This window comes from Momordica charantia (genome assembly GCF_013281855.1).
Source record: "Momordica charantia cultivar OHB3-1 chromosome 6 unlocalized genomic scaffold, Mcharantia_2.0 BLBB01000006.1, whole genome shotgun sequence".
Lineage (NCBI taxonomy): Eukaryota > Viridiplantae > Streptophyta > Magnoliopsida > Cucurbitales > Cucurbitaceae > Momordica > Momordica charantia.
The window spans coordinates 7,190,406-7,218,014 of record NW_028275164.1 but is presented as its reverse complement, the minus strand read 5'-3'; the positions used below and the strand labels follow the sequence as shown (position 1 = coordinate 7,218,014).

Here is a 27,609-nt window from a genome sequence, read left to right as displayed (position 1 = left end):
TTGGCGACATGTATCAAATCTGTGGTGGCACGATTACGCTGTAGCAGACCTCCCCGACTACAACGCAACACCCATGACAAACAGCGGTAGTCGGATCAGTGTAGATTTGAACTTGTGGACATGCTGCTACCCACGAGGACGACCGCGGTCGAAGCAGTGCAACGGCATATCGACGGCAATGTAACTCACGTATGTCAGTGAATCACGAACCACAAACAATGATGAAGGATGAGGACTTTGTAGGTGTTGCTAGAAATTAGGATAATTTGAACCAAAATCGTACTAAACTATAATAAAATAGGCAACCACGATTAAAGGCTGCTGCTAGAAATTAGGTTCACAAATAAATCACTTGTCATATAAAAGAACCTAAGATTCTGATAGGATGAATAAACCACCACTCAATTCAAAAACTTAAGTCGATGGATTTGGTAAATTTAATTCATATATTTGAATTCTCAGCACCTTGCATGATTTTGTCTAAAATCAATATCCTTAACACATGTTCCTTCTAGATTAAGTTAATAAAGAAATTGAGGAAGTAATTAGAATTTTGAAAGTGGAGACAAGGAGTTGTAGAGGCTAAAGGGCAATAATGAAGGTTGGAGATGAAAAGACACTGGTGGAATAGTGGGGTGAATACTAAGGTTTAGACTTTATCACAACTTAACACCATCTTATAGCTCGAAATAAAGACACTCTGCTTTCATAGCAGAGTGAATATACACGGACTATAAGCTTTTCTCATACCCCAACGAACCCACCCACAAAGGAAAACAATAGGAATTCAAATTCCCAAATTTCGAATCGGCCCGTAGAGTTTCAAAATCAGAAGTTGGAGAAGGGATTTGTTGGTCACAATTGTGGAATACTGCAGTAAATTCTCCTCTTGGAACTCCTCGAATTAGTCATCCTCTGCAAAATCACCACATGGCTCGAAGAAGAACCAATTATTGTGTTCGGCTTTAGGTTCTGGTTTGGGCTTGGTTTGGCCAGAAGGGCAACAAGGAAGAGTTGGTTGTAGCCAAAGTGGCTGCTGTGTAAATGTTGCATCCTCGAAACTGTGATAAAACAAGTGCAAGTATACACTATATTCGTCGATTGTAATACGAACGAGGTTGGATCCATAGGGACTAAGTGTAATATTTAAAATTGATGCTCAATACCACAAATACAAGAAAATAAAATAAAGTTGTTTTATATTAAAAACCGCAACGAAAACACTATAAACAAAAGTAGTAAACAATTCCAAAAGTGAGCACAACCTACAGATGTTGGGGCAAGAAAAGGTTCTAGCACAACGAATAAAGAAGGGGGATAACAGATATGGGAAAGACGAGGGAGACTTCTTATGGTCTCACTAAATCTCAACCTCAACCCTAGCTTAAAATCAATTGTTATTGCTCAACTCGACACGGTTCCCTTCCGAGATACCAAAACATGACTACCCACAACTCTTGTTGCTAGATACCCAAGCAATAAAAACGAGTTCTAAGCATAGAGTAGGGACCTCATTCCCGAGTTTCCACAAATGCACAAAAAAGTAGTAGCTAAAACAAAAATAGAGCAGTTAAACTAACATACGTCCTTCCAGATCATATAGAAGCTAGCAAACTAAACAAACACAGTGTTTAGTAAGATGAAAGAAAATCAAAACAACACTATTTAATAGCAAAACAAAATCAGTTAGAATATCAATTGTTTACAAGTTACAACACATAAATCTCCCCCAAAATCGGTTTAGTTCATGGGTAAGGGGGAAAACGAAATGGGTAGACAGAAGATACAACACATTTTAAAGAATAAGACAAAAACATAGAAGAAGAGACACCAGCACGTGATGACCAGCAGCAGCTTCTCTCTGTCGTCAGCTCTCCTTCCGAAAATGGTGTACTGGTACTCCTTGTCTTTTTAAGTACGCCAAGAATGTTTTCTATTGGGATATGTGTTTGTCGGCTAGGTCATGTTGTCCCTTTTTATATTGGGCCCGAATTTTAGGGCAACCAACTGAAAAACTACGGGCATGGTAAAAATCCGCGTGCGGGACAATTACTGCACTGTGAACTCATGCTCCAGCATTTGATTGCTCAAACGTCTCAGAGTTCCGACTTAAGAATGCTTCATCAATTGCTTTCTGGGCTCTGTGCTTTTCTCATGCCTTAGTCATCAACTTTCAATTCTACGCAAAATAGCCTATAATAAAATAAATCAGCTAGAACTTAAGTCAATAATCCAATACAAGGGAACTATGTTCATTTTAAAGATTATATTTCTATTTATGGTTTTTAAAGAGTTAGAATAGACACACAAAAACAATAATTAACACAAAACTTTCCAAATAATAGCTATAATAACTCTCTTTTGTAGAGTTATCAATAAGCCAACGAGAATGTTGAGAAAGACGTTTTATTGTAGGTGATGAGCTCTGTTTGGTTTAGAGAGTTCAAATTGTTAATCAAAATTTTTGGCTCACAATTTCCATGATGGCACCTTTTGGAAGAGAATAATAATATAAAAATAATAAATCTTGACATATCATCTAACAACGTAGTTCAAACGTTAATCGACATGTAATATCTAATTGAGAACTAAAAATGTATTTTACCAAAAATAAATTAAAAAAAATGTGGGTCATTTCAGCGAAGTAAAAATTTTTGTTTGGTTATTATATTAAGTGTTTTAAATTTTGAGCGACATGTCGATCCGTGTCGAGCACCTCGACATCAACATGGAGAGAGAATGTCGTTTTTCCCCTAATGTCGAGGAAATGTCGTTTTTTTTACCTATAATCTATAAATTGTTTTTTTATAAATAATTCGAAAAGATATGCTAACTAGTGGTGTCGATCGATATTTTGGTTAAATAATTTGAAAATATGTGTATAGTTTGTTTTGGTGAGGTAACGTATGAATTGATTTTTTTCCTAAATAATTTGAAATCCACCTTTAGAAAGTTTGTTTTCATCCCTTTATCTCTTATAACTTCATAGCAAATAAATAAATCTAGGAAAGAAAATCAAATATTTTATAAAGCAAATTAAAGAGGTTTGTCCATTCAAATTTGACTCAAGATTATATGTTTATTTAATTAAAAGAAAAGATTATCTTTGGTATTAGTAAAATTATATCCTCTCTATTTGTATATAATAAATTTTATTTTTCAATTTTTATTTCTATTTAATTATGTAATTAAATATTAGATTTTATTAGAAATTATTGATAAAACATAATTAATCAACAATAACTTTAATTTACTAATTCAAATAATTTACATGCAATTATATACATGATTTTATTATGACGTTATCATTACAACGACATTTTTATAGGTGTAATATTGATATATTTAGGTATGATAGTCAAAATTGAATAATTATGAACTAATTAAACTACAATTAAAGTTTTATTTGCATCAATATCTACCATTCTTATAATTTTTGTCTCAAACCGACATCGTCAGACGACATGTCTATCAATAAAATCGGGACATCGCCGTTTCCACGACATTTTGAACCTTCCTTATATGTTATATCTATAAAATCTTAACCTTTTAATTCATCATAGAAAAAATCGAACAATTAACGGCGGCGTAGGCAGAGGCGAGAGTCGAAGAAGGGCAAACACCGTTCGCCGGAGTCGGAGAAGAAATGGGCGCAGGAGAGGAGCAGCAACCGGAGCCATCGCTCGAGAATGTAAGCGCAGCATCCTCTATATCGTCAATAGCGGAGGATCTGCAGCGCACGGTAGTTCAATCGAAGGATTCTGCCATTCGCTCTGCTCGTTCTCTCCAAGAGGCCTCTTCCTCCCATATCCGTTCATTCCAGGTTGCGCTACTAGTCAACTTTCCTAATCCGATACCCTTCTGCATATTGCCATTTACTCTCGTTCTACTTCTACTCTCATATGATATCTGTAGAGTTTATATTCCGTATGACTTCAGTTGCTGGATCGACATCAATTCTACCGCAACAAATTATATAATGTTTACAGATGCTATTTACGAAATGGGGTTTACGGTGTGTTTGGGAGTGACGGTAGAAGTAGTGACGGTAGAAGTAGTGATTTTGAAAAAAGAGATTTAAGGTGTGTTGAGTTGGTCATGCAAAAATCGTCAAAATCACTCCCCTCTCCATCTCCATCTATCATGTTTACAAATTAAAAAGGTTAATTTTAAGAAAACTTAAAATCACTTTTAAGGTATCACTTTGACAGTGATCTTGAAGAATCAATTATATTTCAATCCTTTTTTTTTTTTTAAATTACTCATTCAACCATCACTCAAACACACTTTAGCATCTTATGAAGACAAAGAAAAACACAGGTTAATGAAGGATTAACAACATCTGATGATTCATCTATAGCGTATTAAATTAATTTTGTTGTGTTTGATATTGTATGTCCCACTAGCTGCTTGTGCAGTGTGCCTGTTGCTGTTTGTCCTACAGTTGATGGTTATGTATGGATGATCAATATTGCTTCTGCTCTTACTAATTTATTTTGTTATTAATGTCACTATTATTGAATGTGCAATTGTTAAATTTATGCCTTTCCCCCTATTTGTTATTTCCTTCTCCTCTTATAATTCTGTTTTGAGATGAATATACTCATCTTTCAGGATTTCGTACCCCGAGCAGCATCACAGTTTAAAACTCACGAAGATGCTTTTTTCAGCAAAGCGAAAGGTCTCTTTTTATGTTTCTTGTTCTCTGATTATCTGCGTGCTTTAGAACTTCAGCAAAATCAATATTGGCTTGATGGGAATATTGCCTTAGTCCTTCTTGTTGAAATTAATTAGGAAGTGAGTTAGAACCATTTCCTGTGTAATTTAGTTTTCTTTGCTATATGGTCAATTTCAGAATCAACAATTTTCTGAATTTCTCGATGGAGATATATGGATTAAGTTGATTGAATATATTATATATATATCTTTTTTGTACTAAATCTATGTTCACTAATTTAACAACATCCCCATATCTACTGGATAAGGATTTGCCTAATATTTGGTTTGGATAAGTTTTAAGCTTCTTCATGGCATTCTTTATCTGATTCTCTTTTGTAATTATTCTATCTTTGGGATAAACTGGAATAGGATAACTCTTGTTTTCCCAATATAGTTGGTGTTGGTGGATTATTTTGTAAACTCTTCACTAAATCAATAAAATTGTCTAAAATTGCCCAAGGTAATTTGGAGGCAAGGATGTCCCGAGAAGACACAATTTTCATTTGGATTCTATGTCACAAGCACGTGAACTCAGTTGATCAAATCTAGAGTGTATGTATATATACACTAAAAAGAAAAAGAGTAGATCTCCATGTATTATGACCTTGAGGGCAAGTTGTTGTGTGCATGTATAGGGATCGAATGGATCAAAATCATCTATATTATTATTCTTTCAGTGTCGTCACAGTCGGCATTTTTATTTTTGGATTTTGTAAAAAGAAAGAGAGAGGGAAAGAAACTACCTTGTTGTGAAAAATCTTGATTTATTTTTGTAATTGTATTTGTTTATGGTATGGTATCACTGTGTAGATGAGTTCAAGATTGCAAGGGACCACCCAGCTGCTACGATTGGGGTTGCTCTTGCAGCTGGCCTTCTCATTATGCGAGGTATGGAGTAAATATTTGCCTCAATATGGAAGCTGGTGATTAGTTGTATTTTTATTTTAAGTACTAATTTTCAATTATCTCACTTGCAATCCTGCCTACCTTTTTTTTTTTTTTTTGGTATGAAACAAATATTTCATTGATGGTATGAAATATACAAAAGGCCACATGAGCAATTACAAGAAAGTTTTCCAACTTATAATAAGTTTATTTAGATAATAGCTATTGAAGGGGGTAGAAACATTTACACCAACCAAGAGCTAGAGTAGTAACCCCATCAAAAAAGATATCAAAAGGGATGGCTTTGTCATTAAAGACCCTATTGTTCCTTTCTAACTATAAACTCCAAAGGAAGGCCCGAACAAACTGGACCCATAAGATCATTTTCCTTACTAATTGGTCAAGTTGTAGTAGTTAGTATGGGAGATTTTGTTTACTCCTAAAGGGGAAGCAACTGTTAGTGGTCAAGTTGTTAGTATGGGAGATTTCGTATACTTCTTACTAATTGGTCAAGTTGTAGTAGTTAGTATTTGGCCTTGACCCTATTAGTGTTTTGGGATTTCTATTTTCTCAGGAGATTGGTCCAGCATCTTCCACATTGATATCTTATTTATCTATGTAGAAAATGCTTTTGTCTCATATTATCTTTGTCGTGCGAGTCACTTGTGCAATTAGGTCCATCATACCTATCAAGTTATGATGCAGAAAATAGAGCCTATTATTATATTCAGCATCAATTTGACAAATAAGTTTAGACGAGTTTATTGAAATGAATTCATTTAAAATGATTTTAGATTGAATTTGTTCGTTCATCAAACTTGTCTGCATAATCAGAAAAGAATTAGGTAATATAGGCTTGAACAGGGAAAGAGAGTGATAGAGAAATGAACCGTGTGAAATCAGTCTAGTAGTCAAGCTTGCGGTGACCCATATGGTTTGGGATTCAACTTCTCAAGGCTCTTGTGTGGCAATGTTGTCAAGATTTCCCTATTGAGTATTGTCAAAAGGACATGTGAGTCATTCAGGATGGTGCACTGCTGGTTGTTATTATAGTTTAGTAAGAAGCTCGTGGCTCCTCATTGCTAATTGTTAAATGCAGAAATATTTTTCTCCACTAAAGTCAAGTTTATTCCTGGCCTCTTGGGGAATGGTAGATCTATTCTCTTCAGGGAGGCTGCATGAGATACTGCTACGAATGGGTTTTCCCCCATCCCTAATCTTTACATGTCTCTTAGTACAAAAACCACCGAATGTTGGAATATTTTGAGAATTCTTGGATCTCAATTTTGGAAAGAATTGAATGATAGTCTCCAATGGGTCCTCATCCATCTGTGAAGGTTGCTTCCCCTTATATTTGAGAAGTCAGATATTGGCAAAGTCAGGGTTGTTCACTTAGAAATGCCTCTCTCTTAGAGAGCACCAGAACCAAACTATTGAGAGGAATATTTTAGGGCCTCAGTGTGATGTTTTACTTGTCCAAACTTCTTCTATCTCTGCTATTATTGTAAATCGAAGAGCCTTCATAAAAGTCCCTTGGTTTAGCTTGATAGCCAGCCTTTTGGTCCTTCCTTCTATTCTTTTCATTGTATCAATGAATTTTGTATGTACAAAAGAAAATTTTCAGCAAACTAGTGAAGAGTTACAAAGTTCAGAACTTCCTTTAGGAGTATACAAAATCTCCCACACGATCAATAAAACTGAGAATTATAAGAACAATTCTTCTTGGGAAAATACAAGAAAGCACCCCATTCAAGAAAAGAAACATACATATCGATCTTCTACTGCACAAAAAATTCAAAGAAACCTCCCGAAGATCTACATTCTTTTTTTGGAATGGGAGCAACAATCCATTGGGCAATCTGATTTTTAGCAAGCTATAAAGGATGACAATATGTTTCATGAAAAAAACCTCAACCACATCAATGAATTTTGTTTCTAATTCAAGAGGAATAAAATACCAGCACAAGGGAAAAAAAGGTAAAGAAAGTCTAATCAAGGTTTTTTTTTTGTTGCATATGCAGTATTATTCCACCTTAGTAAAAACTTTCCTAGATATTATAGTTATTTGCTTGCCTGGAATTGCATTTATTATCTTTGTGTTCAATCCTTTTCCTTCTTTATTTGTTTTTCTCATTTTCTCTGTTTATGTAAAGGTAGACTTATTTTTAAGAATTGCTCTTCTCTGCAGGACCAAGAAGATTTCTGTTCCGTCATACGTTGGGTCGATTTCAGACCGAGGAGGTTGTTTCCTTTTTTATTTTCTTAATTTTTCCATCTATGGATTATGAGTAAATTGTTGATGAATGAATTCTCATTTTATATACGCCAATTGAGCTGGAAATTGGAAACACTCTGAGTTTTGACAGTACTCTGGATTAACTCATTGTTCTCCTTTGCCCTGCGCTATATTTCTCTAGTTGATCATTATTAATCCTTCTATCATTGTTTTACCCCCTTGAGCAGGCAAATTTTTTGAAGGCAGAGAAGCATGTAAAAGAGTTGAACCTTTCAGTGGACCTGATGAAGAAGGAGAGCAAAAAACTGCTCGAGAGGGCTGCTTTAGCTGAAAAGGATATGAAATACGGCCACAACGAGCTGATGTAGAAGCATTTTAGTAATTTTAATGTATAAAAGTCTAGTACTACTAGATTCTCTAAAATCTGACTATTTATCAAATATACAGGAATGCCGGAAATCAAATTCAACATCTTTCAAGGTCAATTTACAAGGCTGAAGCCCAAGCTGCAGGTGTGTTTTTTGATGCACGAAACTCAATAGTTCTCTTAGTTTCTACTTTATAATGCTGCTCTAGAGACTTCATTGGGACCTTCACATTTTCTCTCTTTGCTATAGTTCAATCTCTTGTTCTGGTTAACTTACTAGTTCAACTGTCTTAAAGTAATTAGACACAACATAACTGTGAATTGGATATTGAGATACTTCTTAACCATTATAAATATCCTTTGACGTATTTATGCATAAGGGACAATGTTATGGAAGTAAGGATCTTTTGAGACAATGCAAGAGTTTGGATGAAAAGAAGATTCTTGGACTAGAACTCATAATGTTGCATCTTATTAATATTTCACTGGTATTGATTTAGTTTGTAAATTCTTTAATACTGTATAACAACATTCACTACTAATATTTTCATATGGACAAAATTTTTTATTTAGATTGCATTCTGCTTCCTCTATGGCATCTGTGATCTGCCGATATAATGATGGGGATGTGATGAGTGATTGGTTGAGAGTACCGAGTGCATACTACATAGTGAACGAAACATCACAATTACAAATAATTGTTGTGAAGTCCTTATATTTTTCAAATTCACAGATTTGATGGATGGGCTGCGAGAAATCTCCGGTAGGGACGCGTTAAAACTTCGAGCAGAGGTCAGCTAACTCATCAGTCCCTCCTCATTGAGAGCTGAATTTTTACACCATGTAGTTCCTGATTGAATTCTGTCTCATGATTATCTCTCTTTCTGTTTCTCGCACTTGAAGGTGGCTTCAATGGCGACGTTTTTGAAGCGTCAGAGAACTTTGCTTGACAACAGGGCGATGACTGTTTCTGAATTGGGGATCCCTCTGTGATCAACAACTGGAGATCGAGGTATGAATCATGTAACTTGTTTTAAGATTGCGGAAAGTTGATGACAATTTTGATCTTAAATAATTTCCAATTTGGGAGTGTTGCTTCCATCCGGACTAAGTTTATCAGTAAATAGAGTGAATGAGTGATTGAAAACCTCTTGGAATCTTTCACTTGGAAAATTTTTTAACATTGACATTTCGTATATCTGTGTATGATCTTGTACTGGGTTGTTTTGGCTGAATATGATTTGGTCATTTTAGCAAATACCCTTTGTTGTGGGTGTTAAAAGATTGGCTAAAATACATCTTTTGTACCTATAATTTCAATTATAGAAGGAACGATTTAGTCCATTTCAGTTTGTAAGTATACATATTATTATTTTTTATTACTAACAATTTGTAATGATTTAGTCATAGTAATTTCAAATAAAGAACAATTTAGTAAATGTAGTTTAAGATTTATAACGATTTTTAATCTATTGGGAATTTTTTTTTGTTAAAATTTAATGAAAGTTTACGTGGGATCAAATGTGTTTATAAATTACAAAGACGAATTATTATACGATAAAAATTGACGTTTAATTTTGATGATATTTTTTACAGTAGAATTATAAATTATAAATTTTAAATCATAAAGCATAAGCTCTTGTACCAAATCCAATGTATAAAGAAGTCTAGGTCGATGTTAAATCTACACCCGTAGAGTATCAAAAACCTTCCAAATCATCAATTGAATAGTACATAAAAGGAAGGGTTTTTTGGGGTTTTGTGGTAGGGTTTTTGTATGATTTAGATAAGTAAGACGAGAGCTTCATGTATGATTTAGATAAGTAAGACGTTTGGTTTGTCACACAGTTCTTTAGAGGACGAAATAGAAGCTTGTGGCGTATCTTCTCACCATAAAACATAAATTGACAGAAAAAAGTACGTGGCTTGATTCAACTGCAAGTCTGGGTCTTATCGACGAAAAGTTGTTATACTCCTTTGGAAAAAAAAGACCCAAGCTACCTTCTTAGAGGCACGATAAATTGCACCTAAAAATATGAGTTTAGGAGAACTACTCCACTCGGTGGGATTATGACGGGAAGCGCGATCAAACTGAGCATAGCTAAAAGGAGAGTGGGAAAAAATGACAGTATGCGGGGCCAATTGGATCAGCGGGACCTTCTAAAAAAGTTTGAAAGATATGCTCTAACGACGATTCTACTCGAGATTATTGATGGAGATCATGACAATTCAAGAAGCTACTCAAATGCCCGAAAAGATTAAGACACCATCTCATAAAAGAAGTAAAGGAACATATTGTCTCTTCCCTCGAGATCATGACCATTCAGCATGATCTTAATGAGGAAGTTCAAGATCTCATTCGAAGGACGAATTGTTAGGGAGGCTAGTGCTGACCCAGGACAAGGAAGACACAAAAAATCAAGTTATCAAAAGGTGAGGTAACCAACCTGCACCACTCATAATGCATAACGACACATTGGTCACTTTAGCCATGTTAAAGTTCATCGAATCTTGGTGGATGGAGGCAGTTTGACAGAAATATTGTATCTAAGAACATACGAAGCTTTGTGATTGGGTTCGAAACTACCTGTGACGTGCATTCCCCTTTGAAAGAAGTAAAAAAAAAAAAGAGCGATAGGGAAAATGGAGAGAGAAGGTTGCAGAAGTGCTTCTAGATCTCATGGAATAAGGCAGAATTTGGAACTAATAAACTGATTACATTACCGCAGGCCAAAATTGGATTTAGAAGAGCAAGCCAGAGAAAAGAAGCGTTGAGATAATCTAAATTGACCCTACCAAAGTTTAGGGCTAAATTATTACTAAATTGTTACTTCAATCAAAACACATCAACTCAAATGGTACCGTAGAAAAGGGATTTGCAGTCTTTCAGCTTAGTATCTTACAACACACAATATCTAAAAACTAATAATAAATAAAAAAGTGGATTTTCATTAACAAGAGAAGATAAATAGAAAATTGTTATCTCCCATTATATTTGGACACTGAATACTGATGCGGCTTGGTCAGAGACTCATGCAGGGGGACTTGGATGGATCTGGGAAGGTGTCAATCATATAATGAAGATGTTGGATGCTTTGGCTATTCTGGAAAGAATGTGGAACCTGCTTGTGGCGTGATCCCTTTTAATAAAATAAATAGGGATGCTAATCTTTTCACCCACTATCTTGCTCCCAATACTTTCGAATTAGAGTTAATAGTATGTTGAATTACCTGTATCCCTGCCCTTGTGGCAAATCAAGACTTTATTTCTTCTTAATTAAATTCTCTCTTCTTTTCTATAAAAAAAGGGAAGAAAACGCATATGGACAAAATCACCAAGACTATAAAAAAAAAATACTCAACATTTTTCAAATAGAATTTCCGACCAAATTGTGTCTTATTAATGAGCTATACTTGTTACTAAAGAAATAAACCTAATAAACGCATCAACGTACATTATAACAAGTCTTTTGACTAAATAATCAAGTCATAGAGTATAGAGATATATATGTGGATTCCATAAATGATTTTGAGCATGACATTGATGGACAACTAATTGACCGATAACAAGAAAGAAATGGGAATACAGATGATAGTGTGGTATGAGTTGAAAATCATCTAACAATTAGGATCAAATTCAACACACCCAGCCAAGGGCTCAAAGAATCCATATTTTCAACAAACTTGTTCTTTAAACAAATTTGTCCATTAATAACAATCACATTGGTACGAATATTGGTCCTAAAGGTCTATCAATTCGGTCGACATTTAAGCCACATCTCATACGTGCAAATTTCTCGTTAAGTCTCAATTTCAAATAAATATCACAGAAAATATTAATAAAAGATGTTGATTTTTTCCTTGTACATATAAATTAAAACATAATATGGAGTAAAAAAAAGATTCTTGAAAGCTTAAAATCACTTAAAATTAATTTAAAAAAAAAAAAGAGATTTTCAAAATATAATGTGTATATTCATAACTTAGATTTATTTTAATTCCTATATTTAAAATTTTCGATCTTTATTCCTGCACTTCTAAAAAGTGATTATTTGAGTCTCAAATTACAAATTTTATAACACAAACTCTAAACAAATATCTCTTAGAATAAATAATGATTGCATTAAAAAATATAATACAACATCATGTTGAATGTCTCAATACAGTAAGGGAAACTTAATCACTAATTTCTTAATGCTTATTTTATTTTAAATTAATAACTTCCAAATTATTATTATTTTTAATCAAGAAAATTAATTGTTTTTTAATGAATTGCCAACTGGACCGTCGTTTTAAGCCCCAAAAACATATGTATTTTATAAAACATCACAATTACTGTTTAAAATTCAAAAGAGACCCTTTCAGTGATTGAGATTTTGATCAATAAACTAGGATTGAAAGTGAAAGATTTTTATGTAAAAGTTGTGAAAACATTCAAAATATTTAATATAGAAAATAAATAAGATTAGACAATTGTAATTTGAATAAAACAAAACTAAAAACAGCCATAAAGATTAAACTAACCTGGTGAAATGTTTATCACAGTTGTAACTCAATCCAATTCAATGAAATTTTTATTATTATTAGAAGCAGAAAAGCAGTTAAAATTGCAAGTTGAATCTTTCCAATCAAATTATCATAATAAAAAGAGTGGCCTCAGAGATCTTGGTGGTTCGTGATCATCAAATGGGAAAATCCCATCAAGAGTAGCAAATATTTGTAATTACATCACCGGCCTCATCAGTTGAAGAAAAACAAAACAGCGAAAAGAAAAAAAATTGGCTGTTCTTCAAAAGGAAAGGAAAGTCAGAAGAAACAGAATCTAGATGGTTGTTTAGATGTGATCAGAAGTAGCTGGTTGTGATATCATGGATACTCATTGGGAATCCGTCTGATTTTTTTCATCCTTTCACATCAAACTCACCAGAATCCACAAAATAACTTAACACGGAAGAGAAAAAAGACATCAAGATTCAAAACAGAAATCAAAAGGAAAAAAACACGGAAATTAGAACGAAGAAACCAGAGGGAAAAAGAGAATGTATCTACCTTGTCACCGAAACATCCTATCGAGGAGATCCGGAGCTAAAGGGAGAAATACGCACATTAATTTGTGCATACCGGTCTTCCGTATAGCCTAACGATAGATTCTTTGATCGATTCCAATCCTCCTGAAGAAGAATTTTTCCGATCAGAGAATTGCAATATTAGGCTTATTCTCCGTTCCTAATCAACAACACGAAATCAAACAAAAATGTAGAAGAACAACAAAGAGAGAGCTCCAGAGTCCGGCGAATTTCGCTTGGAGAGAAGTCGCCAGGTGCAGGTTTTATAGAGCGATGCGAAGAAACCCTAACCCTAAAAATCTTAAACAAGAGACGAAGCGCGGCTGTAGTTCACTAGAACTTTCGGACCACGCCAGGCCCATTAAGAAATAACAAATTGTTTAAAAAAAAAAAAAGGAAAAAGCTAGGGATCTGGTCCACGTTTTTTTCCCCCAAATTTACTGACTGAATCAAATGGATTTAGGAAATATTTATTTTTGAATTGTGTGACGTAGAAATTTTGAAATATATATTTTTTATTTTTTCATTGTTTTCAAATTTTGAATTTTTAAATTAAAAATTGAAAATTATATTAAAAAGATAAAAATTTTGACAAGTATAATATTTTATGTTATAAGTTTATTTCTTTTTTTTGGTTAAAATTAGAATAATTATATAATATTGTAAAATAATAATTATATTAAATTTATAACATATATGTTAATTAATTAATTAATAATATTTTATATTAAATTAAATATTTAATTGGTAAGTACACTACTATACAAATATATTACTAAACAAACATTAGACAATTTTTAAATTGAAATTCAATTTTCAAATATGTTACTTTTGAAAATATTAAATACAATTATGGTTTTTGTTAAATATATTGTTTTTAGATTTATGTTTTAAAATCACCAACTAAATAAATGGGTGGAAATTAGTATGATAACCTATTTAAGAGTGGCCTAATAATATATTGACCAACTTTTATGCTGGTATGCTTTTGAGGTCACTTTCAAAGGTGAAGGATTCGATTGAAAACCCACTCGAGTTCATCATATTGAAAAGTGGCATTGCTTCGCACCAAAAGGATTGGATCAATTGAAAACCTAGGGTTAGAAGGAGAATGAGAGAAGAAGGAAGAGATGAAAGGTTAAAAAAAAAAAAAAAAAACTGAATTAAAGTCTGATCAATTTTGATTCGAACTTGAAAATGGCTTAAATTGGTTAAAGACATATGTCCTATAAATTTGAATTCCTACCCCATGTTGTATTATTCAATTTAATGAATCTCTTCTTTTGAATTAAGCATCACAAACTACTTATGTCTATATTTTCATTATTCAATTATACGTTCTAAAACCAACAGTGAATAAACCAGGTAAATTATTCACACTTTTTTATAACCCACCTCATAAGATATCTGAAATTATAAATAAATAAATAAGATAGAAGAATAAAATCTGCACAAGATGTGAGGGTGTTATTAGTAATTTTTTCACATGTTATTTTAAAAAATGAGAGGTTTAAACATATTCAAATATAACTCAATTGATTAAGACAAATATCATTCACTACAAGGGAGTAACAAGCTAAAATGTTGTTGAACAAAAAAAATCAAGTTTTAAAAAGAAACCTAAGCTAAAAAAATTATTCTATTGGCATATTAACCAAGAGTCTATAGGGTAAGAAGCATGTGACTAAAATAAATATATCACAAACTCAGCTAAGGATATTCAAGGATCACACAGACCCTTCTCTTTTAGGGTGAAACAAAAAACTGCAGCCATGGGTTCTCTGACTTCCATGAAGCTTCTGCAAGGGAAAAGGAAATTGAAACAAAAACACAAAAACAAGAAAAATGTAAGTTCTTTCCACTGAAGATCTCTCCTTGTTGGAATTGAGAGCAGCAAGTTTAAACCTCAAATGAAACCAGTAACCTCGTGAAGGCTCTATGCCCAGTATTGTGATACATCCTCGAGCCCGCTTCTTTACTTGATCTTATTCAAAGAGATGTGACTTGAAACATATAGCAGATTTAGAAAAAACATAACTTAAAAGTGAAGGTAACAAGTTCCAGACATCACTTGATCAAATGGTGTCTCTCAATTGTCTTGAAAACACGCTTATAAGATGTGTTTCCAAACATCATGTTAAGCACCCACATCCAACTTCCACGCTAGTCCGGTAACTGAATCTAGAACTAAAACATGTACCCTAAGGTTGAAGAATTCCGTCGAAAAATAAATGGATGAATGCAGTTTCTCCATGATACATGATGATTCCTCTGCAGACTACATTTAAAATTCCAGTTCTATCATCTGGCAAGTATCTAAAAGACACGGTCCCCAGTGAATGTGATGTAGCAGACTATGGTTCCATGAATCACAAGATGGTTATATGACTAGTACAAAAAAGACCAGCAAGCAGCATGTAGGCCAGAAACTAGAGAGCTGAAAAAGAAATAATTGCTGCTTCACTTGGACAAGGCAGAATTAAGATCAAGAAGTTAAGGAAGCCCAGAAGAAATATAGCATCAAGTTTGCTCATGGCTGGGATTTAAAGGTTCCATCATCTAAATTTGTAATCCAATTGCTTGCCCTTTTCCAGCTTGGTTAGTGTGGCATGTTGAAGGTTATTTACTCTGAAGTCCCTTGTAAAAGATCTTTGGATGAACTACCCGCACTTTGTATCTATTTGGTCCTTGAAACTTTAAAAGTTGAATTGAGGTTAAAGGGCTTGTTTTGAAACATTCAAAGTTTGACTTGTAAATTTTGGGAACTTTTGGACAAAAGAGATACAGAGGTACGAGATATTTAAGAATGATTAGTACCCAAGCTTATCATGATCACTCATCAAAGTCGAGAAACTTGCTCCATTCATCCTGCAGCAACCCAGCCATTTTCAACTGCACAATTGTCTTGCACAAGACATGAAAAATCTCATGCAACTGTGAATCTGACTTGTCTCCAGCAAGAAATTCATATACTTTGTTATTAATTTCAATGAAGCTTCCGCCTGGAGCCTTCTTCACACCTGCATTTCTCATCACCTTCCTCACCATCCCAGATTCATTCCACCTGCCAAGAGCAGCATATGTGTTGGATAAAAGTGTGTAATTCCCACTATTTTCAGGCTCCAGCTCTGCAAGATGCCTCAAAGCCTGCTCTGCAAGCTCAGCATCCCTATGTATATTGGAAGCAGCAAGAAGAGACCCCCATATTGCTGCATTTGCTTCAAATGGCATGTCCTTTAGTACTTTCTGTGCCTCCTGAAGATGACCAGCACGAGCCAGTAGATCAATCATGCAGCCATAGTGCTCAATTTGTGGCTTAATTTTGTACGTTGATTGCATTCGATCGAAATAATAACGACCCATATCAACCATACCAACATGGCTGCAAGCAGAGAGGATGGCTATGAAAGTAATTTCGTTTGGCCTAACTCTCGCCTTCTCCATTCGAAGGAATATGTCAATGGCTTCTCCTCCACGTCCGTGAAGAGCCAAGGCAGCAATCATGGTGGACCAAGTTATAACACTCTTTTGCTTCATGTTCTCAAAAATTTCTAGTGCTCTTCGTATGTTGCCTGATTTTGAATACATATCTATGAGGGCATTGTACAATGGAACAATCCTACACAAACCATGCTTTACAATATAATTATGAATCCACTCGCCCAGCTCGAGAGCCCCCAGATCAGCACAAGCAGAGAGCACAGCCAACATTGCAATTTCATCGGGCTCCACTTCTTGAAGCTGCATCTTCCTGAACAGTGCAATCGCTTCATCAGGCCTGTTGTTCTGTGCATACCCAGCAATCAAAGCCGTCCAAGTGATCACATTCCTTTGGGGCATCTCGTCAAACAACTTACGTGCACTGTTGAGTTTTGCAACTTTAACATACCCAGCAACCATGGAATTCCACAAAGCCACATCCCTATAAGGAACAAAATCAAACAGCTTACGAGCATCAGAAACACACCCACAAGAAGAATACATTTGAATCAAGGAAGTGACGACATTCACATCTGTATCTAAAGCAGAAAAAACCGTCTGAGTATGAATCTGCCTGCCCACTTGAAGAGTGGATATCTTAACAACAGCCTTCAAAACAAAGGGGATAGAGTAGGAATCTGGCTGCAAGCCCTCGCTTCGAATCCTGGAGAAAAGGGAAATGGCATGAATGGGAGAGGAGGTCTGAGAGAGGGCTTTAATGGTGGTATTGTAGAGACGAAGGTCGGGGTTGGTCTTGCTGGAGAAGACGGAATAGGCATATGTGTAGAGGCGGAGAGAAGAGCAGGCATCGATGAACCGACTGAGGATGAGATTGTCCTGATCGAGAGCTCTGGGCACCATGAAGCCATGGATTTGAGGAACGTGGCGAGGATCACAACAACTACTTAGAAGGGAATTGAAGGCATGAGGGGCTGTGAATATGGTGCGTTGAATGAAGAAGGGAGACGATTTGCAGAGGATGGAGAGGGACCAACGCATTTCACCTATAGCAGCACATCGCACCTGACATAATTTCTAATTTCAATAGAAGAGGCATGAAATTAATGTAAATATTTTTTTGGTGTAATTCAGTCCAATGGATTCATCATAATAAAAACAAAACTTTGGGTTAATTGGTAGGGGGAAGCATTAGCATCTAAGAACAATGAACAAGAATGGCCTCAGAGATCTTGGTGGTTAGTGATCATCAAATGGGATAATCCCATCAAGAGTAGCAAATATATGTAATTACATCAACGGCCTCATCATTTGAAAGGGAAAAAAATCCAGTGTTCTTCAAAAGGAAAAGAAAATCAGAAGAAAAAGAAAATATATGGTTACTTTGATGTGATCAGAAGTAGCTGGTTATGATATCATGGAGATTCATTGGGAATCCGTTTGATTTTTTTCATCCTTTCACATCAAAACTCCCCAGAATCCACAAGAAAACGTAAACAAGGAAGAGAAAAAGGCATCAAAAGATTGGAACACAGAAATCAGAAGGAAAGAAACACAGCATTCTTCGGAATCAACAAAATCTCCCATAGGAAATGAAAAAACGTGGAAATTAGAACGAAGAAATCAGAAGGAAAAAGAGAATGTATCTACCTTGTCACCGAGAAATATACATAATATTATCTATACTGACCTTCCGTGTAGCCTAACGATAGATTCTTTGATCGATTCCAAATTTCCAATCCTGCTGAAGAATAATTTTTTCGATCAGAGTATTGCAATATTAGGCTTCTTCTTCATTCCTAATCAACAACACAAAATAAAACAGATTCTCCAAGTCTTAGACATCTACGATTAAGAAAAAGAAATTAAAAAAAATAAGTACGAAGAGGTCGCCTGGTGCAAATTTTTTAGAGCGATGAGAAGAAACCCTAACCCTAAAAATCTGAATGACATCATCCATTAAATGAAGTAAGATTGATCACCTAAAAAAGAAAATAGTCTGCAAAAGTATAATTTGGTTTGTGTAGGAGAGGTGTTAGCATCCTACCACACTCGAAAATGGTTAATTAACAATTATGAATTACTTGAGAAATTTCATGTACTTGAAACATTACTCAATTCTCTTTTATTCCTCCTAAAACATTCAAAATACTATTTTGGTTTATGTACTAGCCATTCTGGTCTCCGTACTGGTCATTTGGTCCGTATCATTTTGGTCCTTGTATTGATCATTTTAGTCAATGTACTCATCGTTAAGTAATGTTTACATTTTAAGAAGTATATTGACTGTGGCGTCTCTGATACTAAAATGATCCCTTTTTAAAAGTCAATAACCAAAATTTTGTGTTTATGCGGCTCATGTCATAAACAGGGACCAAAATGAACCAAATCAGAGAACACTATTTGAAAATAGAATATAAAGCATATAGAATTATTTCAAAAATCCAACCTCAAATATCCACATAACTATAAACATTAAACACCCACGGTATTTAAGAATTACAAACTTAGAATACGCACAGTAATTTTAGAACATAAACAATCCAAATACCCAAAGTTCAAACATCCACAATCACTTGTTCAACAAAATAAAACAAAATAAAATAAGAATAAAGATCCACAATCACACATTTAAATCCCAGGAACATTAATTATAAACTCAAATACCCACAACCACAACATTTCAGAATCATAACGTCCACAAATCATAAACCAGCCCAAACCACATATTTAACCTAAACAGTCCAGATATCAACAAAAATTCAGAATATGAATCCAAATACCCAAAATTCCAGCAAGCTTTAACTCATAAAGTAGTAAAAAAAATCTCCTCAAATTTAATCTTATACGAACAGTTCAAATGGCCACATATTTAGAACCAACATTTCATTCAAAACGTTCACTCACCTTGCTGAAGATAATGTATATCAACTAGGTCAGCAACATCGTCAGATGGAAAGAATCGAGCCGCCGGGTGAGTTCACCGCTGGGAGTGTCCAGAATCTGCGGCGGCCGCCGGAGAAGAAGGTCCGTGCCGCCGGATCTGCTACGGTCGATTGAGGAAGAGAGGGAATGGTGATGGTGACTGATTTTCAGAGAGAGAATGAGACGAAGAAGAAGAGGAGGCTAGGGTTTTTTTTGGGGCTGTGGATTAAATCCAAAATGACTTTTTTACTAAAATGAATTTTGGCTTTAGAAATAATCCATTTTAATTTTGAAATTTGTAATCCTTGACTAAAATTTAATTTTAAATCAAAAGAAAAAAATAATTGAAGGCGTGAGGGGCTATGAATATGGTGGTGCATTGAATGAAGAAGAGAGACAATTTGCAGAGAATGGAGAGTGGACTCCATTTGTGTATCTCACTTGGTGTAAAAATGAGTTTAAATCCTCTTGTAGGTCTTGGGTATCCACTTCTCCAATTACTCTCTTGCCCGCTGACCAATCGATAGAATTCTCGAGCTACGAGTACGAGTATGAGAGCTTCATTTATTGACTGGATTGGGAGGTCTCTTGTAGGATGATGCGTAACTTTTCCAACTCAATTAGACTAGTCCGATATGTTTTTCAAGAATACTTGCAAACAAAAATCAAGACCTTGTTGTTGTGCCCGTCAAAGATTATTAGCTAATTTTCATCTGATCCACATGGGGCCTCTGTGATATTTGCACGAATGCAGATGACTCGCCACGTGCTTGGACAATGAGCTATTACCATATCCCATAGTTAAATCACAGGTGAGTTATTGCTTTACTCTGACACCACCTATTATTGTGGCAATGTGCCACATCCTCGCCTTGAAGGCGTGTGTTTTAGATCACTCAAACTGACTCACCGAATGAGTTACATTTGGTGGAGGTCGGTCATTCATCAGGTTAGTTATGTTCGACCACCATAAACATGCTAACTTGGTAAGGTGTGTTGTTAGCTTAATTCATGTTGTATGTGGCCTTGCCACACGAAGTCACCTTATGCCATATCTTACCCATAACACCATTTTTATGTAAAGTGAAACTCTCTCTATGTTGCGAGTTTATCAGTTAAAGAGACCAATGAAAGAATAACAATATTCAAATGCTGAAAAGTTAATACTCGTCTCTTGTTAGTCTTAGTTAAATTTTTACAACTATAGGTAATACATAATAAATATATATTCAAAAAAGAATAATTGTTAGTGAGGAGTCTGGTAAGTAAACCAAATGATCCAATTTCAAATAATTATTGATGTTTGATGGTGACATAAATCATAGATGGCAATAACTATTTGAAACTAAATAGTAAAAAATAGTAATTATTTGAGATATCATTGAAGTAATTTATTTGAACCAAAAAACAAAAGGTAACATACTTATTTTAGTCAATAAAAAACATACTCATTTCCACTAGCTCTCTCCAAAAGTTATATATAAGTCCTATGTCAAGGTTAAATCATCCAAAATGTTCTTATTGTTAACATATATATTTCGTGAAAAAAAAGTTATGGTACGAAATGATACGTGTCTTAGTGAGGTTTACCACGACTTAATTGAATTATGTTTTAATTTGACTTTTTTCTAATGAGATATAAGTTATTCTTCATCAACTTTGATAGGGTCGATAACAAATCATCTCCAATAATTTTTTTTGTCCCGACAAAATAAATCAATTGATTTAGATTGATATATCTAAAATACAAAATCACTATATAAATAAATATAAAAATCAAAGTATTATCACGCTAAAAAAGTCATGTAGTATAATGTAGCACACTGAGACATTAAAGTATTTTTTTAGATATTTAAAAATAGTATAAAACAAATACGTATTTTAAATATATCAATCAAGTTTTACAAAAATAATAAAATCCAATCTAAACTCAAACATACTTCAACTACAAAACACAAAAGAGTAACCTTTATGCTATATTTGAATTTTTTTTTAAATACATATAAAATTTAAGTTATATATATATATATATATAACAATTTTAAAGATTTAGCCATATAATCTAAAACAAGTTTTCTACTATTGTTTAAAAAAAAAAGAAAAAGTTTTGTACTAATTCCACAAATCAAAAAGCAAAACACAACACTCTATAAATCATAATGATGCAAATAAAATAAAGAAAGTTTAGGATTTAAATCATAACTATATTAACTGACTTCCCTCTTTTCTTCTTCTTCAAAAAAATAATTATCTTCTGAAGAAAACAATTCCACAAATATAAATAAAACAAACTGAAAAAAAAAATTGAAAAAAAAGCAATTTATTGTGGTTCTTCTTCCTGTTCCAGGCAAGAGTTCGAGAATCCATTCATAGGATGCTGCCATTGGCCACCGCAATCAGAAAGCCCAGCCTTTGACCGAAGTTGACTTCCAAAGATTGTCAATATTACTACAGTGATACCACAGGTAAGAACTCTGAAAATCATCTTCGGAAAAAATGTTTCTTCTTCTTCATTCGCTGTCTCTTAATTCCAACAGTTAAAAGCAAAAAAAATCCCATCTAAAATCGTTGATCTAATCCATTTTTTTCACCAACCCTAATTTTGCAGAGCCCTTCTGCCCAAATCCCCAATTTTCTCTTTCTATCTCTCGTGGGTCTTACTTCTAGATCTGCCATTTTTGAATTCCCGCTTCTCTTTTTGTTATCCTGTTATTGATGAAGCGATTTGGCAGAGTTTTGCGTCGATTTCTGTTGTAATCAGGGCTTATTCGTTTCAATTTCTGTGTTCTTGTACACCCAATTGGTTTTCTAGAGAGGAGGTGTCCACTATTTAAATCCAAATTCTGGTATAAGTATTTCAAATTTTAGCTGCTTTTTGTATATCTATGTATTTGTTGTGTGTTTACACACTCGCAGAGGCAAATATCGGGGGGAGTTTCAAGTAGGAACCGAGTGAAGGTGGGAGTGGGTGATGGAGGGCAATTCTGGCGGAGGGGGAGTGGGAATTGGGGGAACGACGGCGGGTGCTGTTGCGGCGGTGGGAGGAGTAGCCGGCGGCGGCGGCGGAGGGAATGACGTGGAGCTGATGTGCAAAACGCTGCAGGTGGAGCACAAGCTGTTCTACTTCGATCTGAAGGAAAATCCCAGAGGCCGATATCTGAAGATTTCGGAGAAGACATCGGCTACAAGGTCAACCATCATCGTTCCCTTCTCTGGGATTCCATGGTTCTTAGATCTCTTCAATTACTATATCAATTCTGATGATCCGGAGGTTTTTAGCAAGGAATTGCAGCTCGACACAAAGGCATCTTTGTTTCTCTATCTCTGTTTCTCTTCTTCCTCCATACTTTTTTTGTTCTCTCTTTGTTCTTGTGGTCAACTTTTTGCTTTTTATGCACTCACCGTGCCTTTCAGGTGTTTTACTTCGACATTGGCGAAAATAGGAGGGGTCGCTTCTTGAAGGTAAATTGCTTTTTCCTGCTACCCTTTTTGTTGTTTTTGTTTCTTTTCTCGAGATTCCAACTTTCTCGAATTTCCAAATTTTTTTTCTTGAAAGTACTCTCTGTAGCATGTTTGTTTGATTCTACCAAATTAGTGTTCTGGAGATTGGGATTGGTCTTGTTGGTCTGGAATTTCACTTAAAATTTGCGACAGTGCTCAGAAAAAGCTGACAGATCCGCACATCTTTTCTCCTAACTATTCTGTTTTATACTTCAAATTTTCTTTGATTGAAGTTCTACTTCTGCCCAGTTCATTTCAATTACAAGTTCTAACTTGGTAGCTTCTGATGCCCAAGACGAATATTAACTCTTATCAGAATGGGGACAAGAGAGAGAATGGAATTAATTGAACTATGAGTTTGTAATGCTGTAACATTCCATGTTATGTGTCCTTTTTTTGGTGAAGGAAAAAGAAGTCTATCTTTATTTTTCTTGATGACTTTATAGCCTTCCGTATGACAATACTTCCAAATGTGTTTTTCCAAATATGAGCAGTTTCTCAAAATTATACCATGATTAATAGAAATTCCTGAACAGTTTGATTTGACCTTTTCTTTTCTTTCTTCTTCCTCCTTTTTTCATTCACTTGTTCATCTGCCATGGGAATTAGAAGCCAAGGCTATTTGCAAAATATTTAGGCTTTATATTGAAAGCCTAAGAAACAAATCATGGATATGTTGGCACCTGCCTGTTTAAAATATTAGCACAGACATATGAATGACATGGGATATAGAAAATGTTTTTTCTATAATTTTTATCTAAATAGTACATAATGATTAAATTAATGCTAGTGTAAAATTGATTAAATTATTTATAAGTAACATAATATTTTATATAGAAATTTATATCAAAAGTGAAACTCAAATATTTACTTACAATTATATACTTACACAACAAGTTCAAGTTCACACGGACTAACAAGAGCGTAGCTCAACTAGTTAAAGCATTATAACCTCGACCAAAAGGTGAGATGATGGAATCCCCACCTCCATGTATGAACTTAAGGGAAAAAAAAAGACACAAGTCCATGCAAACTAGAAAGTTCCATTTCAAATATTGTTTACTGAATCCTCCACACTTTATCATATGGGACAACTGAAAAAGGGTTCTTCATCCATTAATTATACTACACCTTGATTATAGCTATGTCTGATTTTTTATTTTTTATTTTTTTTTAATCATTTTGTGTTATTATTTCTTTGTACATGTTTGCTTTTCCATCTTGGTTTTGTCCATGCATATACTTCCTCTATAGCCAATTTTGTACCACTAGTTACATTATAAATGATTCATAGGGTCTTATGAAGCACGGTTCATACATAATGCCTACACCTTGATTACTTGGCCTACGGTCCTATGGACAACTTATGAGGCACATTATCAGAGAGTCTGGAGAGAACTGGGTTAGAAGGCATAATTCTTGGGAGCTTTCCAACTAATAGATTTCATAAATGGAGGATGAAACCATCATTTTAACTTGCTTTGCATTCTTAATCTGATATTAGATCTATTTTGCATTTATATTTTCTTTTATGTTGTCTTTAAATTATTTTTTGTATAGAGCATATAAGTGTTTCCTGCAAATTTTATGACGCCTCATGCACGTAACTCTTTAGTTTTTGTTTTTTTGACCATTGTTCTTGGAATGAATGATGGGACTGAAGTAATGTGACTGGACACTAAAACTAAAGATTTCCTTTGGGGAAAAAAAAAAAAAACTAAAGATGTCACTGGCACTTTTGGCTTTACTTCTCAAGTATATGTTTCCAACTCTGAGCTCAGACCTTGGAACTGGACGTGTTACTCAAGTTAGGCCAAGGTTTATAGCAAGTGTTGGAAGTGTTATCTTCTAAAACAGAAACAGATTTCTGGTGAAGAAAAATGCATGTTTTAGCTGTTCTCAGTGTTCATGTGATAGATCTTCTCCAGGATATTATAAAGAGAGAAAAGAAAATGCTGACGTAGAATGGCTCAACCTCTGCAGTAACCAGCTTTTTAAAAGTCCCATTTTTTTCCATCACCATCTTTGGCCAGCCATTACCACCTTCTCCATTATCAAAGAGTTGACTTACCGTGCAAAATAATCCCTACAGGCTGACCCATAGCCCCTTCATACCAGACAGCCCAGCAACCCCTCTTTTGATCTCTTTGGAGTTCCATCTTCATGTGTCCGATCATGCAAGTCAAATCTGCAATTCACTTGTTCCCAGTCTCTCATGTTCTGTCCCTTGTGCTTTTGCTTGTTGAATCTACAATAAGCTTCCACATGTGCTACGGGTCTCCAATGCTCCCTTGTTTCTACTTTAGGGTATAAATTTATTTAAAGTTTCTGTAAACATAGACGTGGTGTGTAGTTAATGAGTGTAAATTCACTTTCTGTATCTTGTATAATGTTTATTAATGGCTAAATACTGTCCACAAGATTTTAACTGATTCCATCTTTCTTTTAAAAATAATAGTATGGATCTGAACCGTTTGGTAGAATCCTTGACTACTTGTTGAGCCCATTTCAGCTCTGGTTTATTCTTACTTTGATCTGTTTTCCAACTTCAATTCTGTTACAAGTAAATACCAACTAGTGCTGAATGATTCAGATTCTGGGATTGGAGGGTAGATAATTTGACCCCTTCAGCTAGGCACAATTGAGTTACTGTTGCCTTCTTCTGAATTGTAAGGCTTAAGATTAAATTTTTGGAAATGTTGAATAATTCCATCCTCTCTTATTAGTTTGTTTTTGTAAACAAATATTGGTGTATAGACAGTTTATAACTTTTGTCCCTTCTTTCTTTTGGTTCCTCTAAAAAAGAAAAAGGACACATAATTTTTAAGTCTGGTTTATCGGGTTGCAAATAGAGATGCCTTTGGGGAATTTCAAAGCTTGTCAACTGGGCAGGTATCTGAAGCTTCTGTCAGTAGAAACCGCAGCACCATTATCGTTCCGGCCGGAAGCAACCGGGACGAGGGATGGACTGCATTCAGAAACATTTTGGCAGAGATCAATGAAGCATCTAGGCTTTTCATTCTGCCGAATCAGGTTTTGCTGTTCACAGCTAACTTCTCATCATTCTTTTTTAGGGCTAACTTCTCATCGTTTCTTGCTTAACACCACTTTGTGCGGTGTTTTCCCCGAAAACCAGGAAAATTCTGAACACTCGGAACGTATCGTCGGGCTTTCTGACGATGTAGGTGCTGGCTTCATATCAGGACATAGTAGTCAATCCGGGCCAAACTCTGACTTGAACGTTGACAGACAAGTAGACTTGTCAGCTCAAGATGACATGGGCAATCTGGGGGTGTCAAAAGTGATCAGAGCTGATCAGAAGAGATTCTTTTTCGATTTGGGAAGTAACAACCGAGGTCATTTCTTGAGGATATCTGAGGTAATGATCAAGAAAACTGAGTTTAATCTGTTAAAGTCAGTCTTGAACCGTTTTTTCAGTTTCTTGGTATGAACTTCATCAAACCATTATCGATTACAGGTTGCAGGGGCAGATCGTTCTTCGATCATTCTCCCATTGTCGGGGCTAAAGCAGTTCTACGAAATAGTGGGACATTTCGTGGAGATCACCAAGGACAGAATTGAAGGTATGACAGGCGTGAACGTTAGGACCGTGGATCCGCCTCAGAGATGAATTATATACGCCCCGGGGGCTCGTGGTGGGTAAAATAATTCCTTCTTTTAATGTTTGTGTAGATCGACATGCAGGCAGATGGTCGAGTAGGGTTGAAATTGTGCTGGGTGTGGTTTGATATTTTGTTTCATCTTGATTTTCTAGTTCAAAGTATGAATAATCCATCCTGCTAGATTAGCAGAGCATATGGAAATGCTTGAGAAGCTCAATTCTTCTTCTTCTTCTTCCATGAATAACAAAAAGAGAGGGGAAAGAGATGGCTTGTAATTGTCACTTTTATAATAATGTAATGGTGAGTTCAGGTGTGTTTTGTCCATTCCAGTTCCCAATCACTAATGGACTTTAACTTTCATTTCCAGCCTTCTTTTGGCTTTGTAGAACACTTCACAGCCTGTTACTGTGGCTTTTGGAGAAAGGGTTTCAACTTTAGGATTTTTCAAAAGCTGTAGAATGAAATGTGGATAACTTTTTTATCTTATTATTATTATGATTTTATGTTGAGAAGAACATTAATAGTGTGTTGGAGATTCAAAAGGGATCCTCAAGCTAGGCCGTATCTTATCATTGAAAGCCGAGGAATGAAATAGCTACATGCAAGTAGAGTCGAAGCAAGTCCACCTCGAATTTGACTCGACGACCTGCTCTCTCTCCCCCACCCGATGCAGACTATTTATATAATTTTTAGAAGTACTTGGAAATACTTATTGTTGCTGCAAACTAGTTATTTATCGTCGAAGACCGACAAACGAAACAACCATGTGCAAGCATTGTCGAAGCAAACTCACCTCGGGACTGCGTTTAGAATTTTTAAAGGGGCTTGGAAATACTTATTGCAGTGATC

The 27,609-nt window shown here is 34.9% G+C and overlaps 3 protein-coding genes, 1 long non-coding RNA gene and 4 other non-coding genes across 11 annotated transcripts; 2 read left to right on the top strand and 6 right to left on the bottom strand.

Moving 5' to 3' along the window:
- Window positions 1–3,529: 3,529 nt before the first annotated feature.
- On the top strand, window positions 3,530–9,551 carry LOC111016443 (chromosome-associated kinesin). The gene is made up of 8 exons (XM_022291846.2): window positions 3,530–3,823; window positions 4,615–4,681; window positions 5,530–5,607; window positions 7,793–7,845; window positions 8,068–8,204; window positions 8,288–8,352; window positions 8,941–8,999; window positions 9,111–9,551. The coding sequence occupies exons 1-8, from the start codon at window positions 3,647–3,649 to the stop codon at window positions 9,198–9,200; spliced, it is 726 nt and encodes a 241-aa protein (XP_022147538.1). The 5' UTR covers window positions 3,530–3,646; the 3' UTR covers window positions 9,201–9,551.
- Window positions 9,552–12,814: 3,263 nt separating this feature from the next.
- LOC111016601 (uncharacterized) lies at window positions 12,815–13,681 on the bottom strand. The gene is made up of 2 exons (XR_002602195.2): window positions 13,257–13,681; window positions 12,815–13,148 (listed from the first exon to the last, which is right to left on the bottom strand). It is a non-coding gene; the product is annotated as an uncharacterized LOC111016601 (long non-coding RNA).
- Window positions 12,860–12,944, bottom strand: LOC148210610 (small nucleolar RNA SNORD24). The gene has a single exon (XR_015792094.1). It is a non-coding gene; the product is annotated as a small nucleolar RNA SNORD24 (small nucleolar RNA).
- LOC148210609 (small nucleolar RNA R12) lies at window positions 13,047–13,121 on the bottom strand. The gene has a single exon (XR_015792075.1). It is a non-coding gene; the product is annotated as a small nucleolar RNA R12 (small nucleolar RNA).
- Window positions 13,682–14,790: 1,109 nt separating the features above from the next.
- On the bottom strand, window positions 14,791–20,082 carry LOC111016516 (Pentatricopeptide repeat (PPR) superfamily protein). 4 transcript variants are annotated; one of them, XR_002602192.2, is made up of 4 exons: window positions 19,619–20,082; window positions 18,402–18,510; window positions 15,198–17,776; window positions 14,791–15,072 (listed from the first exon to the last, which is right to left on the bottom strand). XR_002602192.2 is itself a non-coding variant. In XM_022291951.2 (3 exons), the coding sequence occupies exon 3, from the start codon at window positions 17,750–17,752 to the stop codon at window positions 16,106–16,108; it is 1,647 nt and encodes a 548-aa protein (XP_022147643.1). In that variant the 5' UTR covers window positions 17,753–17,776; window positions 18,402–18,510; window positions 19,619–20,082; the 3' UTR covers window positions 14,791–16,105. The 4 variants fall into 4 exon arrangements, 3 of the variants coding, with proteins under 3 accessions (XP_022147643.1, XP_022147644.1, XP_022147645.1); XM_022291951.2 differs by having other exon boundaries at window positions 14,791–17,776; XM_022291952.2 differs by having other exon boundaries at window positions 14,791–17,776; window positions 18,402–18,455.
- On the bottom strand, window positions 17,931–18,015 carry LOC148210608 (small nucleolar RNA SNORD24). Its single transcript, XR_015792093.1, has one exon. It is a non-coding gene; the product is annotated as a small nucleolar RNA SNORD24 (small nucleolar RNA).
- LOC148210607 (small nucleolar RNA R12) lies at window positions 18,100–18,174 on the bottom strand. The gene has a single exon (XR_015792002.1). It is a non-coding gene; the product is annotated as a small nucleolar RNA R12 (small nucleolar RNA).
- A 2,041-nt stretch (window positions 20,083–22,123) lies between the features above and the next one.
- Window positions 22,124–27,084, top strand: LOC111016521 (purin-rich alpha 1). The gene is made up of 5 exons (XM_022291958.2): window positions 22,124–22,940; window positions 23,051–23,098; window positions 26,030–26,170; window positions 26,274–26,516; window positions 26,616–27,084. The coding sequence occupies exons 1-5, from the start codon at window positions 22,608–22,610 to the stop codon at window positions 26,766–26,768; spliced, it is 918 nt and encodes a 305-aa protein (XP_022147650.1). The 5' UTR covers window positions 22,124–22,607; the 3' UTR covers window positions 26,769–27,084.
- Window positions 27,085–27,609: the final 525 nt, after the last annotated feature.

Excerpts from the sequence above, each read along its gene's own strand:
- LOC111016443 (XM_022291846.2), top strand. The coding sequence starts at position 3,647 with ATGGGCGCAGGAGAGGAGCAGCAACCGGAGCCATCGCTCGAGAATGTA. Across the intron at positions 5,608-7,792 it reads TGGCCTTCTCATTATGCGAG|GACCAAGAAGATTTCTGTTC; the intron begins GTATGGAGTAAA and ends TCTTCTCTGCAG. Across the intron at positions 8,353-8,940 it reads GGCTGAAGCCCAAGCTGCAG|ATTTGATGGATGGGCTGCGA; the intron begins GTGTGTTTTTTG and ends TCAAATTCACAG.
- LOC111016521 (XM_022291958.2), top strand. The coding sequence starts at position 22,608 with ATGGAGGGCAATTCTGGCGGAGGGGGAGTGGGAATTGGGGGAACGACG. Across the intron at positions 23,099-26,029 it reads GGAGGGGTCGCTTCTTGAAG|GTATCTGAAGCTTCTGTCAG; the intron begins GTAAATTGCTTT and ends TCAACTGGGCAG. Across the intron at positions 26,171-26,273 it reads TTTTCATTCTGCCGAATCAG|GAAAATTCTGAACACTCGGA; the intron begins GTTTTGCTGTTC and ends CCCGAAAACCAG.
- LOC111016516 (XM_022291951.2), bottom strand. The coding sequence starts at position 17,752 with ATGCGTTGGTCCCTCTCCATCCTCTGCAAATCGTCTCCCTTCTTCATT.